Genomic DNA, 18,459 nt, shown 5'->3' on the forward strand with positions numbered 1-18,459 from the left:
ATGGATTAGAGCTATGGTAGAGGGTTTTCTTCCTGATTCTTTCCCCCTACCGTTCTTACTAAATTAGACCTTGTATTCTCCTTCTTTTTTAATACAAGGGTGCTGCCCCTCTGCAGCTATTTACTTATTAAAAAAAACAAACTAAATTAATTATATTTTATTATTACTTAGATTATTTTAATTAAACTAATTTTTAAATTTTTTTTTTTACAATAATTAAAATAAATAAATCTTCTATGAGTTTTCAATAAATTCTCATAATATCACCACTCAAATGGAAAACTAGGTATAAGTTTTTAACCTTTTTGTGGACAAAGGAGGAAAGCGTTGTCATTACAACTACCATAATAGAAAGAGAGTAGTGAGGCAAACGAATACATGCTGGTTGAGTTCCTGCGGCTAATAGTTATTTGATCCTCTGTATTTTGAAAGAAAGGGAGTTCAATTTCTGATATTTTCCCTGTATTTTTTAAACAAAATCTTAAATCAACATGCAGCTTCCGCGGGAAGAATTGCCGGGCGCAGAAGCCCTGGCTTCATTTTGCAGGTATTATTGATAATTATTTTACTTTTCTTTTTCCAAAACCCTCGCGTTACAGGTAAAATAATCACTCAAGTATGAGTACTAACTAGATAGAATGCAATCATATGTATTCAATTCCATGCGCCATGCGCCGTGCGATCATTATGTTTTATTGACAACAGGAAATGTTTTAGCTGTATTTCTTGCTGTTAAATATTAATGTTCCGGTGAGAAGGTGTGGATGTTCCTGTAACTTTCAATGCATTCATTTATTAATAAAATAAATAAATCAGAAAACAAAATAACTGGAAGAAACTTTACATTTTGATGTTTTGTTGAAGGGTAAGGTGGAGCTATAACTATAGTGAAGGTTAAGGTTCAAAATTTGCTGGAAAAGTTTTCCAATCGTAGTAATTGGATTGTAAAGTTCTGGGTTGTTAAGGAAGGTATTTGAGCTTAGGTTGACTCTCGGTCGTTAGCTTCTAGTTGTGTGCGTTTAAATTTTAAAACGAGTTTCGTGAGTTTAGGATTGAAATGGGGCTGTTAGTTTTCTGTTGCCCTAATTTAAATTTTAAAGAGAGCTTCATAAACTTGAAATTATACTGAGGCCATTAGGCAGCAGGTATTTTAATTGAAAGAGGATGTTGTGAGTGTAGATTTGATCTGGAGCTGTTAGGAACTTTTTCGTTAGCTTAGATGTGAGTGGAGTCTCGGTAAACCACTAGGAAATCCATTAAAATTAACGCAAAGGAAAGTTATAAAGTGTTATAGAAATTTCATTAGCTTAGATTTGTGTAATGTGAATAGTTGTAAATAGCTGGCCTCTAAAACCTCTTAAAATTTGTTACAGAACAAATAATTGAATATTTAAAAAGTATTTCAGTTAACAAGAATTTAAAGAGCTCAGAATTTATAATATAAATAACAAGATAATAAAATAACTTAAATTAATTAAAAATAGTAATTAAATATTGTGATATCTTAACAAAGAAATAAAAACCTTACTTAGGTTTGAGTATGGTGTCAGAAGACAACTGTTAACAGCTGTAAAGTAATCGCAAGAGCATTGATTGTTAAAGTATCTTAGCATAAAGAAAATAGCAGATAAACTCATCACAAACGCAAGTAATTGAATGCATAGGTTTTAACAAACAAACAACTTGATGAGATCATAATTAAATATGATTTTAGTAGCAGGTATGCACCATTAACAGTATTTAGAAAGGAGGTATCTTACCAAATAGATGTAGATCACTTTTGCTCAGGTTTGAGCGTGTGTTATTAGTCGGATGATGAGCACCCCTTAATCATTTGCAGCTAGAATAATAAAATATTTCAGAGTGAAGGTATCTCAGCCCAGAAAAGGAACTGTATAGTTTATAAGCTTAGAATTGATCATAGTGTTAGTAGCCGGCTGGTAGCCCTCTCAAATTAATCTCGAAGTCATTTGATTGAGTATTTTAGGTATCTTAGCAAAAAATAAAAAAAGACACTTTTATCATATTAGATTTGTGTTGTGAACTTTTTAAAAATAATCACAAGGGCATGTGATTGAGACACAGGTTTTTTGGCAAACAAATTGGAACTTAGTTGGCTTAAAACCGTGTAAAGTTTCAGCAGCCAATTATAACTATATGCACTCTTCGTATGGCCCAAGGGCAAATAGTAATACTTATTAGCATGCTTATCAAGCCTCCTTGTTCAAGTTATCATGATACGAGAAAATGAGATTCATGGAAGTTACAGAATTCCTCACTCTTGAAATATCATAGGGAATTGGCATAAGAAACAACTAGTTAAAAAATAATTTTTTTTGGATGTTGAACCATACAAACTCAGTCAGAACTTTTGTGCAAGTCACTTGAATTGCTCTTGCAAAAGTTTGTTAAAGTTAAAACTTTAATAAACTAGAAAGATAAAATTTCATAAAAATAAGGAAGTTTTCCATTCCATAACATATTGACTCAAAAACATTAAAGATAAACATTAAAATATGTAATGAATAAGCCACCTTCATTGTAACCTAATAGTCAGTGTAAAGGTATAAATTGTGTAATCTACATTGAATCCCGCAATCTATAATTTTGTATGTACAAATTTTCTTTGATAGATTATAATTCCATTAAACACTTTCCATCTTAAGTATTGTTTTACTTTGAAAAAAATATGTAACCTAATAGTCAGTGTAAAGGTATAAATTCTGTAATCTACATTGAATCCCGCAATCTATAATTTTGTATGTACAAATTTTCTTTGATAGATTATAATTCCATTAAACACTTTCCATCTCAAGTATTGTTTTACTCTGAAAAAAAATATGTAACCTAATAGTTAGTGTAAAGGTATAAATTCTGTAATCTACATTGAATCCCGCAATCTATAATTTTGTATGTACAAATTTTCTTTGATAGATTATAATTCCATTAAACACTTTCCATCTTAAGTATTGTTTTACTAGAGAAAAAAATATGTTGCAATGAAGTGGCCATGGCTAAAAGACAGTAATTATGAATCAAACCTATGTCTGTGATTATTGTTTGATCATTGTTTTTGTTACTTTCTACAGTTTTTTTTGTTGCCAGGAATATACTTTGCTACAGACTTTATTGGCAATCATCATTGTTATACCACTTCTATTGTGGCATGCTATGACTGTCTTAAGACAGTGATGCAAGACAGGTCCTGCCTTCAAAACTTACAACGACCAAAAACCAATACAGAGATTCTAACACGTGGATTACAGTCTAGAAAATATATTCTAATTCCAATCAAATTCTTAACAAGCATACATTATTTCTGCAACTTAACATTTATAATCATGGCCTTCTATCGGCCTCTATTTTGTACAATCTTACTCCATGTCGAGTTTCACAATCTATTCTGCATTTGCCCACCCCTGCAAATGTCCCTACTATGCAGCCAACTTACTTCTCACCTCTCTTTGTATTCAAACCGAACACAAATTCCCCGTACTTGGTCCCGCTTTCCTTCACGATACCCTCTCCGCTTAACTTCTATCACAGCAAATAAGAACCCTATTCATCTCATTTGCAGCTTCCACCCTATTTTTCTTTCCTGCACAGCTCGTTCCTCTGCTATGTCATTTCTTCCTCTACCTTGATCGATACACTTTTACTATGCAACCCACACCATGCTGTAGTATCCCCAAATATGGGTGCTAAAAAAAGACAAAAAATTCTCCAAACAAGGGCATAAAATCTGGAATTTTTTTGGCATATAAATATGTTCATTTCAAACCCGGAATTCTGATCAGATTTCATATCTGATATATAGATATCAGATTATTTCTGAGCTTAGGAAAATACAACAAAAACCCTCATTACTGCCCAGAATTTTCAGAACTGAAATACATTGTCTTTCCTTAAACTTCTGAGAAAAAAACAGAGATTAATATGCAGATTTCAATACCAAAAATACCTCAGACCGGTTCAGAATGATTTCAAAACCCTAGCCGACCCTCAAAGTGGCTCTAAGGCTAAGCTCCCAAAATGGTCTATGCTAGGTCTGTTTTATGTGCTCCTTAGTAGCCTTCCACAAATTGCTCAGAAATTGATGGTTTGCAGCTGTAGATGATTCCAGATCTGAGTCTTCAGCTCTGAGATTCTCCTCCAATTTGGTCTCCAAACCTGATGAATGCTTACAGCCCAAAAATAATAATTAGCTAGGGTTTTACAATTTGGAATTCTTCCACCGAAACACAGTCTTCTGACTAGGGAGAGCTTGTATGTCTCACCGAAATCAGAGATACTTAAGGGTTTCAATCCTCAAGCCAAGATGCAGCAGCAATAAACAGAAATCTTCATCACATAATGATCTCAAAATGAGCCCTTAGGGTGTTTTATAACAACTTCTAAAAAGATGAATTAATCTTTACCCTTGATAGTCCACCTCTTAATCCAAGGCTCCAAAATAAAAACCTAAAATGTGCACCAATAAGAACTCTTGAAGCTGGGTGCCCACCACATTGGCTTTTGTCACATGTTTTAATTAAGTTACTTAAGTACATAAAAGAGGGGACAACTTAAGTCCCTTGGCTAGGCATGACTTAAAATTGCCTAAAAAGACGTGCCCAACTTAAAATAACTTAGGTTCACTTAAGTTGTATCAAAAGACGTGCACGCAGCTTAAAATTATAAATTAGAACAAGCCAAGGACTCCATATCTTACCCAATGATGCTCTACGTCTTCTTCCTCTTGGGTAATCCTAGGAATGGACAACCAAACTACGTCTAAGCGTCTTGATTTGAGTTGGGGACATTACACATGCCTCTTGGGTCGCAGCCGCACCCCTTCCCTAATTGCCTCCTCTGTATTTTGTTTGCATTGGTTTGCTGTTTGCATTCCTTCCATATTCTTCTCTCTTCTTGCTATTGGCATTACTATTGACTTATCAGCTTCATGGCTGTGTCTTTTCACTTTCTTCCATATGGAACAAAAGACCTGCATTCTTTTATTCCGCAACGCAGTTTTGGCTTTTCGATTTGTATTGAAACTGATGCAATGACCAATCCCATATTGTATGGGTATGCTGATACCAAGATATCCTGCAATCTTTCGTTTTGCCTTTTCGGTTCAATGCTTTTATCATTGCACTTGTATTCCCAGTTTTTGAGCTCCAAGTTAATTGGGCTTTAAATTGGTCATGCCAAGTATCTTGTTTAGAGGGTGAACTAAACGTGGCACTATAACTTTTATGGGTGATTATGAACTGTAATCGCCATTCGCAGTCCATTTGACCACATTTTGAGGCATTCTGTCAAATGTTTCATGCCTACGCTTTCACATTTTGCATACACGTATACCCAGGTAGTTGCAACTACAACATTTGACAAAACTTTTGTATGAATTGATGGAAGTCCATTTCCTGTTCCAAAGCTCACATTACAGGCTGCAAAGTAGCTGGTGAAGGTTGCGGAATTTGGCTTTATGCCCCTCATGAGTGTAGCCCATTTCTTTATTGGATGCGCAAACAAACTTATACCAAAGTGATGTGAGAGAGAATGATGGCAATCATTATACTTATGCTCATCCTTCCAAAGCTGTAATCTGCAACATGGTTATGAAGAGTGCCACTGAGAGCCTAGACACACCAAAACAAAATATCATTTTTTGGGTTGGTGCTGATTGCGGATACACCTACATGCTCCTGCACCAACCACGTTGAGTTTGAATTGCCAAGATCCTAAGACAAAAGGATCCAAAAGTCTCACGTATAATATTGTTTGAAACACAAGCTTGCCCATTATTGTGGTCTATAGATTTTTGTTACCTCAATTTTTGAAATTTTCATTTTCTTGCCCTAAGTCTAAAATCCTGGTTCCTATGTCGGTCTTTACCCCGACATGTTTACCCAACATTGCTAAGCCTTGTTTGCAGTCAGGCTTTTGTCGAGTCCTTGTACCCAATCGGCAAGTTAACAAGTTTTTGAATCTTTTCTTTTGGTTCGTAAGTTCAAGAAATCCCCGACTACCCTTAAAGCATATGCCTTTGCATCGGTCTTTGTAGTATATGAGTCTTTGTAGTTGGCTAGTTGGGAGATATTGGAACTTGTGTACCCTTCGCTAGCATAGTTCAGCAGTTCAACATTTCACCGACCACTTGATTCAAGGCATTTCCAACTCTCAAGGCGCTGTCTTTTTGTGACATCAGCTAGTTCAGTTCATTCATGACCATTGGGTGGTAGAAGACATGAGATGTGTGTTAGCACACTTTTCAAGAGAAGATGTAGTACCTTAGCTGTTAAAATGAAATGCAGTTAATACCTCAATCCTTAAAATGGTCGCCATCATTCTAATTTCTTTTTCATCCCAAGCATGCAACAACAAGAACTCTTAGTTTTCTGTGTCGTGAAAGAGGTTGCAGAGAAGCAAAGAGACAAGTTAGAATCAATTTACCTCATTTCTTTTACCTCCTCTCTTTAGGGCACTCTTTTCAGGTGAGCTGTTTTTAAGGTCTTAAATGTTTCTCTCATGGGCTTGTGTAGTATATTTACCCTCAGCCTTTGCAAACTCACTTGTTGAACTCTAGTACTACAAAATTTTTCTGGTTGATTGTTAATTGTGCTCGAAATTCTAATTCCCTCTAATGCCACCGGTAGTAGAAGATGGCCTTGATGGTATGAATAATGTAAATGAGGGAGACATATGTCTCTTGGATATTGGAGAAGAGTGCGGCATGGCTCTAGAAGGGTCATCTTTTTATTTTGAGATCTTGTTTAATTATCTTTATAACTGCTGTCCTCAAGAAGCCGTTACCCTTGGTGACAGTTATTAAAGCTTGGAATTACAACTTTAGCAACTGTATATTTTGTCTAGGGCCTTCGATTTTTCCTTAATCCTTTGTTATTGTACTTGTTCGTTCCAGTCCCAGTGATCTATTTTTTGGTCATTTGTGGACAGCAATATGTTTTTTGTCAGTTGTGGAATACATGTTCTTTCTTAGATTTTTTTCTGTAGAGTCAGTCTTTCCTGGCAATATATCTTAGTGTATTCAATAATATTCAGACACAATCACTGCTTAAAGACATTTGGAAAAGGCTGTACATTGTTGTGGTTTTGTAGATTTTCATGTAAGGTAACGACATATATCTTATTGCAAATGTTTGTTTTTGAGAGTGAATTGAACTAGAACATGTTCTTGTTACCTTTTCCCCCTGATTAACAAGTATGTTGCTGTACCATGTGGATGGTTCAAATTCTCCAGGTGATTGTGTAAGTGAATTTGATAGATCACACACTAATGCCAGAACATCTAACATGTGGATCTATGTTGTTTTCACCCATTTTCACTCACCACAAATGTGTTACCTGTATTTAACACTTGGTAGCATTTCTGTGCAGCTACTTGATAGTACATTTTGGTCATCTTGTGGACATTAATATATTTTTGGTCATTTGTGGACATTAATATATTTTCATTTGTGGGACATCAATGCATTTCTTTCTTTTCATTGGATCGGTTTTTCTTTGTAACCTAATTTTGAGTATCACAGAGTTGTTATGAATATGATAAAGATTTTTATATCCAGTTTTATATTTTTACTATGATACTATTGTCCTTAGGACTCCAGAAAATGCACTATTCAGTCTGAAAGCCTTTTTTATTTGTTTATTTTTGCATTAGCATAGTTGCAAAGTTGATGTATGTCCACTAGTCTTATAAATTGTTGTGTTCTGGTTTGCCCTCTTATCTGCATTTTTATTAGTAATTTTATCTAGGTTCCACGGGTCTTTTGAAAGACATCTAGTATTCTTTTGATGATTAAATGCTATGCTTCTGTTTTCCCGTATAGGGAATGTGAAATAAATTCCTTGCTTATTTTATTCATTGCCATGTTTTTCCTACAGAACAATAATTGTGGGGGAAACTATTATTTAGTTTTGGCTTTATGTGATCTTCTAATGGCAAGCTTTGTTTCATATTTATTAATTAGTAAGTGTTTTTATCATAATTATTTTTGTGTACTGGTCTTTAGGGAAGATGATGCAAAGTGTGAATTCACAGAGGAGCTCAGAGGTATTTTGGAGGTTATTTCTAGAACTGGAAAGTATTGGTATGTGCGTTTTCTTTTAGATAAAGAAAATTTTGATCAATAACTAATTCTGGGTGTCAGCTCATCTTTTATAAATATTTTAAAAAAGTTATCTTACAAAACAAATTGCACCGTAAGTCATAATGTTATTTGGTTCACAAAATACTTTCCAGTCATCTCTAAAACATGGTAAGCTGTTATTCAAAATGAAAATACACTTTCCATGATGTGTTTAATATGATTTTGACTATTTCTCAGATCTTTCCTTAAACTGGGCAATTCATTATCAAGTAAAAATCTTTCATATATCACGAGAACTCACTTTCTGAACATTTTTCTCTTAGAAGCTGCTGTAAGTGGAAAATTTGCCATGATAAAATGATTAAGGCCACATGATATGTGGGGACTTTCTTTAGGCTTGCACTTGTTCCAGATTCTAGGAGATTCCTGGGGACAACATTTTAAATTGCCACAACTCAAATGTGCTATATGCAGAAGCCAGAAACAAAATATCAATCAAGAATTCAGAAAAAGAATAATATTCCAAGATGATGCAGATGAACTAAATAAAAATGTAACATTATATTTATTGATGTGTAGTTGTAAATTTATGGCATTCTCTTGAAGGAGATGAATAGTTGTTTGTTGTTCTCAATCCTTGTCTGTTCTGTGATTTCTAATTGCCTACAAATGTGCATATAATCACACAATGCTACACAAGGAAGAGGAATTGTTGTGGAAGATGAAACGGTTGCTCTTCCATGGTTGATTCTTTGCCTTGTGTCAGCTGAGTCAAATGGGGGCTTGCCCCAGCCAAGATGAACAGGGACATTATCAGTACTCGGTGGTACTGCATGTGGAAGTTAAGTTCAGCATTTTGGACGAAACCAAGATACACTTAATGATGTTTGTTGCACTGTCAAGATAGTGCATGTGTTCAAGCTTTCCAGATTTTCTCATGCCACTAGAATTACTGTAGTATCTAGTGGAGCACCAAGTAGGGTGTTGTTGGATATAATATCTTGGTAATACCATAGGCCGCAAGAGGTAGTTTTACACAATCACAAATTATTCAAGATGATTGGGTGTTTCTGTAGACCATTAGATTAGGCTTAGCAGTTTTGCCAGCAATAGATCTGGAGCCACTATTTGGATCAGCTTTCAGATGGTCCCATTTATGTAACGAAATTGGGGGTTGTTTAAGCAATTTCAGAACATTTGATGTGTAATGAATATCATGACATGCTTTTTGATCTGACATGGATCAGACATGTTAGTAAAGTTGTCTAACATTAGTACCAAATGTACACTTGAAGACTTTTCCAATTGCAAGATCTCCATAAGACTCATTCTTAAGGCAAATAGCATAATTGGAGTTGCAGAGAACTCAGCAAGTTACAACTAGGACAGGAAGTTCCTTTGAGTGATTCAAAGACCCATGTGACTTCCAGAATGATAAAATAGTAGCACCAGTAATGCTTTTGATACCAACTGAAAATGTTATATTGTTTTGTCTGTGACCAAAAACATCACTGTTCAGTCTTCACATACAGTACAGTTTCATCTGCAGCAAAATTCTCCCAGATGAGACAAGAAGGCAGAACCTGTGGACAATAAAGAAGTTATAATGTTTAAGATTTTGTCTTGGTGTTCTGAAAGCTTTTTGGCAAAGTTGCGTGGACATGGATACAGATATGGTATCGGATAAGGATACAACAGTTTTTCAAGACCTATAATATGTATACAGCAAGATCCAACATTCATAAAACACACACACACTATATCGCAATTTTCTAAGCTATTAGAGAAGTATTTTATTACTTCAAACACAATGTAGACACATCATTGCTACATATTCCAAATCATTGATGTTTAAATATAGTTTTATCATTAAAATAAAATTCAAATAAATTAATAGTTTGATAGAATCACTTGCTATCAAAAATATCATCACCATTCTCTTGAAATTGGAGTTCTAGATCATCAAGATTCTCTGAAGTGTTAGGATAGTTGGATTGAGTGCGACCACCAACTAGACACTTAGAACCAAATGAAGATTCACCAAAGTATTCTCCTACCATGTCAAAAATTTCAACAATGGGATCGAAATGTGATAATGCATTTATGCATAGTTGAACTACTCGCCAAAAGCAAAAACTTGCCAAGGCCTGAAATAAATACTTGGCGAAAACGCGACAACTTAAAAAGTTGCTTAAATTTAATTAGAAATGCATTTGTTTAGCAAAATTCAATGAGGAGATGCATCCAATGAGTCAATTAATGAGTACACAAAAGAAACAAGCCGAGTCTAGATATAAATGATTGATTTAAATGCAAATTGGATACAAAATGGCATTCTCTTGTGGAATGCTGATGGCTGATAGACTGGAACAAAATGAAATAGCAAATTGTTTTTGTAAAACTAAAAGTAAATACTACATCAAATTATTTTACATCGACCTCTTCCCAGCTCTAGTGAAAACCAAGGGAGAAATAGAACTAGAGGGTCTAGTCATAGGAGTTCGATGTGGCTTCTCCACCTCGCCAAAATGGGATTGAGGAAGAGTGATAGGGAGATAGATACGTCTAAAATTTGGGGCAAATAAAGTGAGTGCGATAGAGAGAGAAAGAGAATGCTAATAGGAGCCTATTGATTATTGAAATTTGATTGTGTCTGAAAATTTAAAAGATCTTCTAAAACTTAGAATTTGCGTTATAACTCGTAGAGATTTGAAACCACTCTCAAATATCCTACCAATATATATATATATATATATATATGAAATATAACCTAAAGTATAAGAAAGGAAATGTGACTTAAATGTTATATTTCATGTATATATTTTGATGAAGAGAATGAGATTTACTTGAAAAAAAATAAATTAATTTTTGACATGTTTGGGCCTCTTTTTTTATGCAGCCGAGTTTTTGCCAGACTGGCCAAGATTTTTGATAAAACTCGGCAATTTTTTTTGTGCACGGCATAGATACTTACTGAGCAAAAAAACTCGTGAGTTTTTGAAAACTCGCCGAGTACTTTGCAAGTATTCCATCTATGCATTTATGGATACCTCAATGTTACTCATATCAGGTTTGTAATGCCCCCTTTTGGGAGGACACTAAATCTTGCCCACTATACTTGTAGAATTATTGCAGGTTATGTATTTTCAGTCTGTTGTGGTAATTTGGACAGGTTCAATTCGATGTTGTTCCCCTCTTTGAAAGTTGAACGTGTTGTCCTCATTTTTGAAATTCAAAAATTGAGGCAACCCCTATGAATTTTTCCTTAAAATTCATATTTTTATTCCTCTAAGGCATGTTTTTCAAGGCCGATACTTGTCTCGATTAGCCTCTAGTCATGTGTGCAAGTTTTGGTGGCCTTTGTCTAGGTTTCAGTTGTTTTTGGTTATTATTTTTGCCCTTTTTAGTGCGATTTCGGGTTTTGGAGTTGCTATATATTGCGAGTTAGGGGAACTTTTCAAAGGCATTGCAAGTTATTTCTCTTACTTGCAATTAGGTCCCTAGGACCTTGATAATATGATGAAACAATAAGGATCTGATCAACTACTGAGAGGGGGGGGGTTGAATCAGTAGATAGAAAACAAACTAAACTTTCACCAAATTAAATCCCAACTCAGAAACAACTTGCTAAGCTAACCAGTTTGGTCACTATATCAAAATCTGCAACTGCATTGTCGAACTTTACCGGTTGATCAAAACATCAATGATACAATGTAACAAATCTGAAAGTCACATACCATTTAACCAAAACATTAAACCATTTTACTAACATCAGTAATAGCTCATTTCAGATCACTTCCGGTCATCTAAACATATCTAAGTGGCTTTACCAGTTATTCAAATCAACCATATCAAAACATATCCACAAAATCATTCACCACTTGACACAATGATTTTTCACATGGAAACCGAAATGGGAAAAACCACGGTGGGGATGAATACCCACAAGTATTTTGAACTCTTTTGAAGTTCGCTCTGTTAGGAGCCAAGCCTTGTTAGAAGCTTATACAATAATGTCCTGTTAAGAACATATCCGGTTAGGGACCACCCGGTTAAGGGATTGACTACAATACCTTGTGGGAGGCAATACCCTATTAGGAGTAACCTCGGTAGAGGATTTCAAATCCAAGCTAATGGGTTACCTGGTTAGAGGATTTAAATAACACCTAGCCTGTTAAAGCTTACCCGGTTAGGGGATTTAACTGTTGTAATGGCTAGAGAACAACATGGTCTTTGCTGATCTTGTAATAGCATTGCTCTGCTTAATCAGATCCTTTTATGCTCCTATTTGCTTTCACAACATTCTGCAGACACTCCGTCTGGTTTGGCAACAATCACACTACCGCACTTAATCAAATTGCCAACGACAATTACAAACAACTCATCGACCTTAAATACAAATACAATGGGCCGGTAACACAACACAAAACATACAAATCTCATAGAGATTACAAACATATCGGTTCAATAATAACCGTTGGATTACACAACAATCAACTACACATTGTTCTAGACAACATCAACTGCTCCTGGATCACCGCACATAGGATCCTGTAGCTCATCACGCGTTTTCCACTTCATGCTATGCATTTGCTCATTCCCAAGATAAATGGTTATCTTCACGCGCCAAAACCACTTTGAAACTCATCACGTGCATCATGCATACATGGCATCTTCATCTCCGATCATCATTCAATCATAGATCATCACAACCGATTCACCAGGCTTCATCGGTTAGGGTTCTGCTTATCAACTGGTTAGGGTTACCGATTGATCACTTTGCTTGAATAACAATATCAATACCGGTTTCCATCACTGCTTTATTACCGGTTTGCATTCCATCACTGCTTTACTACCGGTTGCAATACAACTCCATTACCGGTTACTATTGACATAAATGACAACACTATACTTCATCAATGCAATCTTCATACAATGCCGACAGACCTAACTACAAGTAAGAGAGGTTTTTCTTTTTAAAAAAAAGAAAAGTTCATTAAAGTAAAAAGACTTGTAGTTGGGGTTCTAAGACCCGACTGCAAGTGAATAACTCTTTTCATAACATCAAATAATATTGCTTGTATTTGGGCTTTTGAAACCCAATTACAAGTGTATTTTTCGGAAGTGAAAGAAGTTGTATTTTGCTCTTGCGTTGGGCCTCCTAGAACTCGATGTTTTCCCTCTTCCTTTCTTATTGTCTTGCAATAAAGAAGGGTTTTGTTTCAGTCACATTTATAGTTTGTTTGAGGATGCATTTGGGTAGGACTCTTCTTCCTTTCCTATATGAGTCTTTCACGTTTGAGGTTTGTGCGTTTCCTTATCATCTTCGTGGGCTTTTCTCTTGAGGTGTAAGAGTTTATTTTGGCTCTTTCTTTTCGTTTCTTCTCTTTTATGTTTTTGCAATGCGTTTTTGTGATTTCCCTCCCTTGGTTCGCATATGTATGCCAAAAGTTGTTGAAATTTGAAATCGTCTTTTCTTGTGCATAGCCGTTGAACATCCATGTATTTGGGCTTTGTTGCAAGTGCCTAAGCATTCATAATAAGTGTTTGAAGCTTGTAGTGAGGGGTTTTGAATTCGATTGCAAGTGTTTCATTCACTTGTAAAGATTATTTTCTTTCCCACCAATGTAAGTTTATTCACTTGCAATCGGGTCCCTGAGGCCCGATTGCAAGTTGTTGACGTGGCTAAAGTCGTATTGCTACAACTCTCTCCGGCCAACGTAGAATAGAATGTATTCACTGAGTATCCTATCCTCTCTTGTATAAGGAAATCCCTAATGCCGTTTCAGTTGATCAAAGGGGGCAACCTCAAGGTTCCAAATGTCAGTTCATGATTGCGGGATAGCTCAATGGTTGATGTGTTTTGCTGGGAGCACAAGGGGACTTACGTTTGCAGCAAGCTGGTCTGCTGCAATTTTCAAACTGGGAAATAAAAGCAAAGGAGAAGGGTTTAGGAGATCCTAAGGACAACGATAAGAATGACTAGTGTAGCGGGTAGACAAATTTACATAAACAAATTTTTGTTTCACCAGAGAGACCCTCACAACTAGACAAGAACAATGTAATCTCCAAGGGATGAAGGATTTTCAGACCGGAGACACTCATTTAGGCATCCAATTCTGGTGTAGCCTAAGACGAACACCTGCAGTTGAACTAAGAACAGTAAGGTTGACCTACAATCAATAGGTCACCAATGGTATGAACCAAAAATGCATCAAATACCCTCCCACATTTTGTCATTAAAAATCATTGAACTCTAAAATTAATTAGCTGAAGGAAACCATGCAAACAAAAGAAAACAAAGACAACAAACACCATATTTCAATGTTCATATATTTGCTTCAGCTGCCATAACAACAATTTCTGCAGCATTTCTACTCTATTCCTAACTACTAAATTCTAACCTTATACAAAAACTCTAACTATCTAATTGGAATCTAACAATCTAACTCTAAAAATCCAACCCTTTACAAGAGAAAGGCCTCTACCTTTTATAGATTTTACAATTTTGAATCAAAGGCCAAAATTGACTGCATCGAAAAGCCCTGATCTGCCTTCTAGAAGCCTGACAACTTTAACCCATGCCTACTCAATTCTCAGCTATCCCCCCAACCACATTTCCAACTACCTACAACTGTTTGGCTTTAATCTGGTCAATCAGGTAGTTGGACACAACTGATATGTGTCCCTTTTATTTAAAATAAATTAGGTGGGTCCCACAGGTAGGTGTCTTTTTACAATAAACAATTTCAGTTTTTTAAACTGATTTTTTGGAATTTCTTCCAGCAGTGTATTCCCAAGAATGCACATTTGGTAGCATTTTGTGTTCTTGGTCTTCAATCTTGTTGGTAGATTTCGTCTTCTGGTCTAGTGATGGCGCGCTTCCCCGTGCTTCGCCGCTTTGATTCTGCGCTCCGCAATGCGTTCTTGGCTTCGATCGCAATTCTATCTTCTCGACGTCATTGATCTGCAAATAATCAATTTCGACTTGGATTAATCATTTTGAAAAATTAAATAAATTAATTTAACAAACATTAAGTTTAACTTTAAATGACCCTCTTTTCTAGTGAAATTCGGCCATTTAACTTGTAATGGGCAAAGTTTGGCTTTTATTAAAATGGCAAACTTTAATTTAAACGACCCCCTATATAGATGAAATTTCGGTCTTAGTTATGAAATGCGAGACTTCCATTTCTTCCCTTTCACTTTATATCATGATTTTGAACTTTACACTAAACTTAAGGGAGAAATTTGGTTGTCTCAGGTAAAACGCGAGATATTGAAATGGGCCCAAACTCGAGTTTGTTAGGTAGAATAAATAAATCGACCCCCTCCCCATTTTTATTTCATCTTTTCACTTTTTAGGGAGAAATTCAGGCTTTGAGGGGGAAATGAGAGAACTTTATTTCTCTCTCGCAAAACCTAAAGGAGGTCCGAGCTTTCTAATATGATTAAATTCTTGAATTTTTGTTTTGCAATCTTAATAGTCGCCAAATTTATAAAACGCCCCCTTTGGTTTAATTGCAAATTCGGTTACTTGGTTTAGAATGCGTTATTTTGTTTTGCTTCTCGCAAAACATTCAATGGGCCCAAGTTTGCCGTTTAATGCCCCCCTATTCACTAAATGAAGCTTCGGTCATTTTGTCAAAACAACGTGATTTTGGAGCTTGCCTTCATTTTCGGTTTTTTGAAGCTTAAAATGTGCACTTGATGTCTTCTTATTTTTGGCCTCTAAAGCTAGATTGCGTTAATTTGCACTCTTAGTTACTTTCGGCTAATTGAGGGAGTGTGCGAATTTAACCTTTTCATTTCATTTTCGGCTTAATGGGCGATTTTGTGAACTTGAACTTAGCTAAAGTTTTGACTAGATGAGGCCCTCTTGTGGTCTAGTGATGGCGCGCTTCCCTGTGCTTCGCCGCTTTGATTCTGTGCTCCGCAATGCGTTCTTGGCTTTGATCGCAATCCTATCTTCTTGACGTCATTGATCTGCAAATAATCAATTTCGACTTGGATTAATCGTTTTGAAAAATTAAATAAATTAATTTAACAAACATTAAATTTAACTTTAAATGACCCTCTTTTCTAGCGAAATTCGGCCATTTAACTTGTAATGGGCGAAGTTTGGCTTTTATTAAAATGGCCAACTTTAATTTAAACGACCCCCTATATAGATGAAATTTCGGGCTCAATTATGAAATACGAGACTTCCATTTCTTCCCTTTCACTTTATATCATGATTTTGAACTTTACACTGAACTTAAGGGAGAAATTTGGTTGTCTCAGGTAAAACGCGAGATATTGAAACGGGCCCGAACTCGGGTTTGTTAGGTAGAATAAATAAATCGACCGCCTCCCCATTTTTTATTTCATCTTTTCACTTTTTAGGGAGAAATTCAGGCTTTGAGGAGGAAATGAGAGAACTTTATTTCTCTCTCACCAAACCTAAAGGAGGTCCGAGCTTTCTAATATGATTAAATTCCTGAATTTTTGTTTTGCAATCTTAATAGTTGCCAAATTTATAAAACGCCCCTTTTGGTTTAATTGCAATTTCGGTTACTTGGTTTAGAATGCGTGATTTTGTTTTGCTTCTCGCAAAACATTCAATGGGCCTGAGTTTGCCGTTTAACGCCCCTATTCACTAAATGAAACTTTGGTCATTTTGTCAAAACAACGTGATTTTGGAGCTTGCTTTCATTTTCGGTTTTTTGAAGCTTAAGGTGTGAACTTGATGTCTTCTTATTTTCGGCCTTTAAAGCTAGATTGCGTTAATTTGCACTCTTAGTTACTTTCAGCTAATTGAGGGAGTGTGCGAATTTAACCTTTTCATTTCATTTTTGGCTTAATGGGCGATTTTGTGAACTTTAATTTAGCTAAAGTTTCGGCTAGATGAGCCCCTCTTGTGGCCTAGTGATGGTGCGCTTCCCTGTGCTTCGCCGCTTTGATTTTGCGCTCCGCAATGCGTTCTTGGCTTTGATCGCAATCCTATCTTCTCGACGTTGTTGATCTGCAAATAATCAATTTCGACTTGGATTAATCATTTTGAAAAATTAAATAAATTAATTTAACAAACATTAAATTTAACTTTAAATGACCCTCTTTTCGAGTAAAATTCGGCCATTTAACTTGTAATGGGCGAAGTTTGGCTTTTATTAAAATGGTGAACTTTAATTTAAACGATCCCCTATATAGATGAAATTTCGGGCTTAGTTATGAAATGCGAGACTTCCATTTCTTCCCTTTCACTTTATGTCATGATTTTGAACTTTACACTGAACTTAAAGGAGAAATTTGGTTGTCTCAATTAAAATGCGAGATATTGAAACGGGCCCAAACTTGGGTTTGTTAGGTAGAATAAATAAATCGACCCCCTCCCCATTTTTTATTTCATTTTTTCACTTTTTAGGGAGAAATTCAGGCTTTGAGGGGGAAATGAGAGAACTTTATCTCTCTCGCAAAACCTAAAGGAGGTCCGAGCTTTCTAATATGATTAAATTCCTGAATTTTTGTTTTGCAATCTTAATAGTCGCCAAATTTATAAAACGCCCCCTTTGGTTTAATTGCAAATTCGGTTACTTGGTTTAGAATGCGTGATTTTGTTTTGCTTCTCACAAAACATTCAATGGGCCCGAGTTTGCCATTTAACGCCCCTATTCACTAAATGAAACTTCGTTCATTTTGGCAAAACAGCATGATTTTGGAGCTTGCTTTCATTTTTCGGTTTTTTGAAGCTTAAAGTGCGAACTTGATGTCTTCTTATTTTCGGCCTTTAAAGCTAGATTGCGTTAATTTGCACTCTTAGTTACTTTTGGCTAATTGAGGGAGTGTGCAAATTTAAACTTTTCATTTCATTTTCGGCTTAATGGGCGATTTTTTGAACTTGAACTTAGCTAAAGTTTCGGCTAGATGAGCCCGTCTTGTGGTCTAGTGATGGCGCGCTTCCCCGTGCTTCGTCGCTTTGATTCTGCGCTCTGCAATGCGTTCTTGGCTTCGATCGCAATCTTATCTTCTCGACGTCGTTGATCTGCAAATAATCAATTTCGACTTGGATTAATCATTTTGAAAAATTAAATATATTAATTTAACAAACATTAAATTTAACTTTAAATGACCCTCTTTTCTAGTGAAATTCGGGCATTTAACTCGTAATGGGCGAAGTTTGACTTTTATTAAAATGGCGAACTTTAATTTAAACGACCCCCTATATAGATGAAATTTCGGGCTCAGTTATGAAATGCGAGACTTCCATTTCTTCCCTTTCACTTTATGTCATTATTTTGAACTTTACACTGAACTTAAGGGAGAAATTTGGTTGTCTCAGGTAAAACGCGAGATATTGAAACGGGCGCAAACTCGGGTTTGTTAG

General features: G+C 35.7%; 1 protein-coding gene across 2 annotated transcripts in view; it reads left to right on the forward strand.

Annotated features, from left to right (window-relative positions):
• Positions 1-293: 293 nt before the first annotated feature.
• LOC131047042 (uncharacterized) overlaps positions 294-18,459 on the forward strand; it is a 73,316-nt gene continuing 55,150 nt past the window's right edge. Inside the window, exons 1-2 of one of the 2 annotated variants that reach the window (XM_057980841.2) lie at positions 294-547; positions 8,019-8,096. In XM_057980841.2, the coding sequence (XP_057836824.1) occupies positions 492-547; positions 8,019-8,096 (134 nt within the window). In that variant the 5' untranslated portion in view covers positions 294-491. The remainder of the gene's footprint in view (positions 548-8,018; positions 8,097-18,459) is intronic. The other variant, XM_057980840.2, reaches the window with a different exon arrangement.

The sequence above is a fragment of the Cryptomeria japonica genome, chromosome 7, assembly GCF_030272615.1.
Source record: "Cryptomeria japonica chromosome 7, Sugi_1.0, whole genome shotgun sequence".
NCBI classification, from domain to species: domain Eukaryota; kingdom Viridiplantae; phylum Streptophyta; class Pinopsida; order Cupressales; family Cupressaceae; genus Cryptomeria; species Cryptomeria japonica.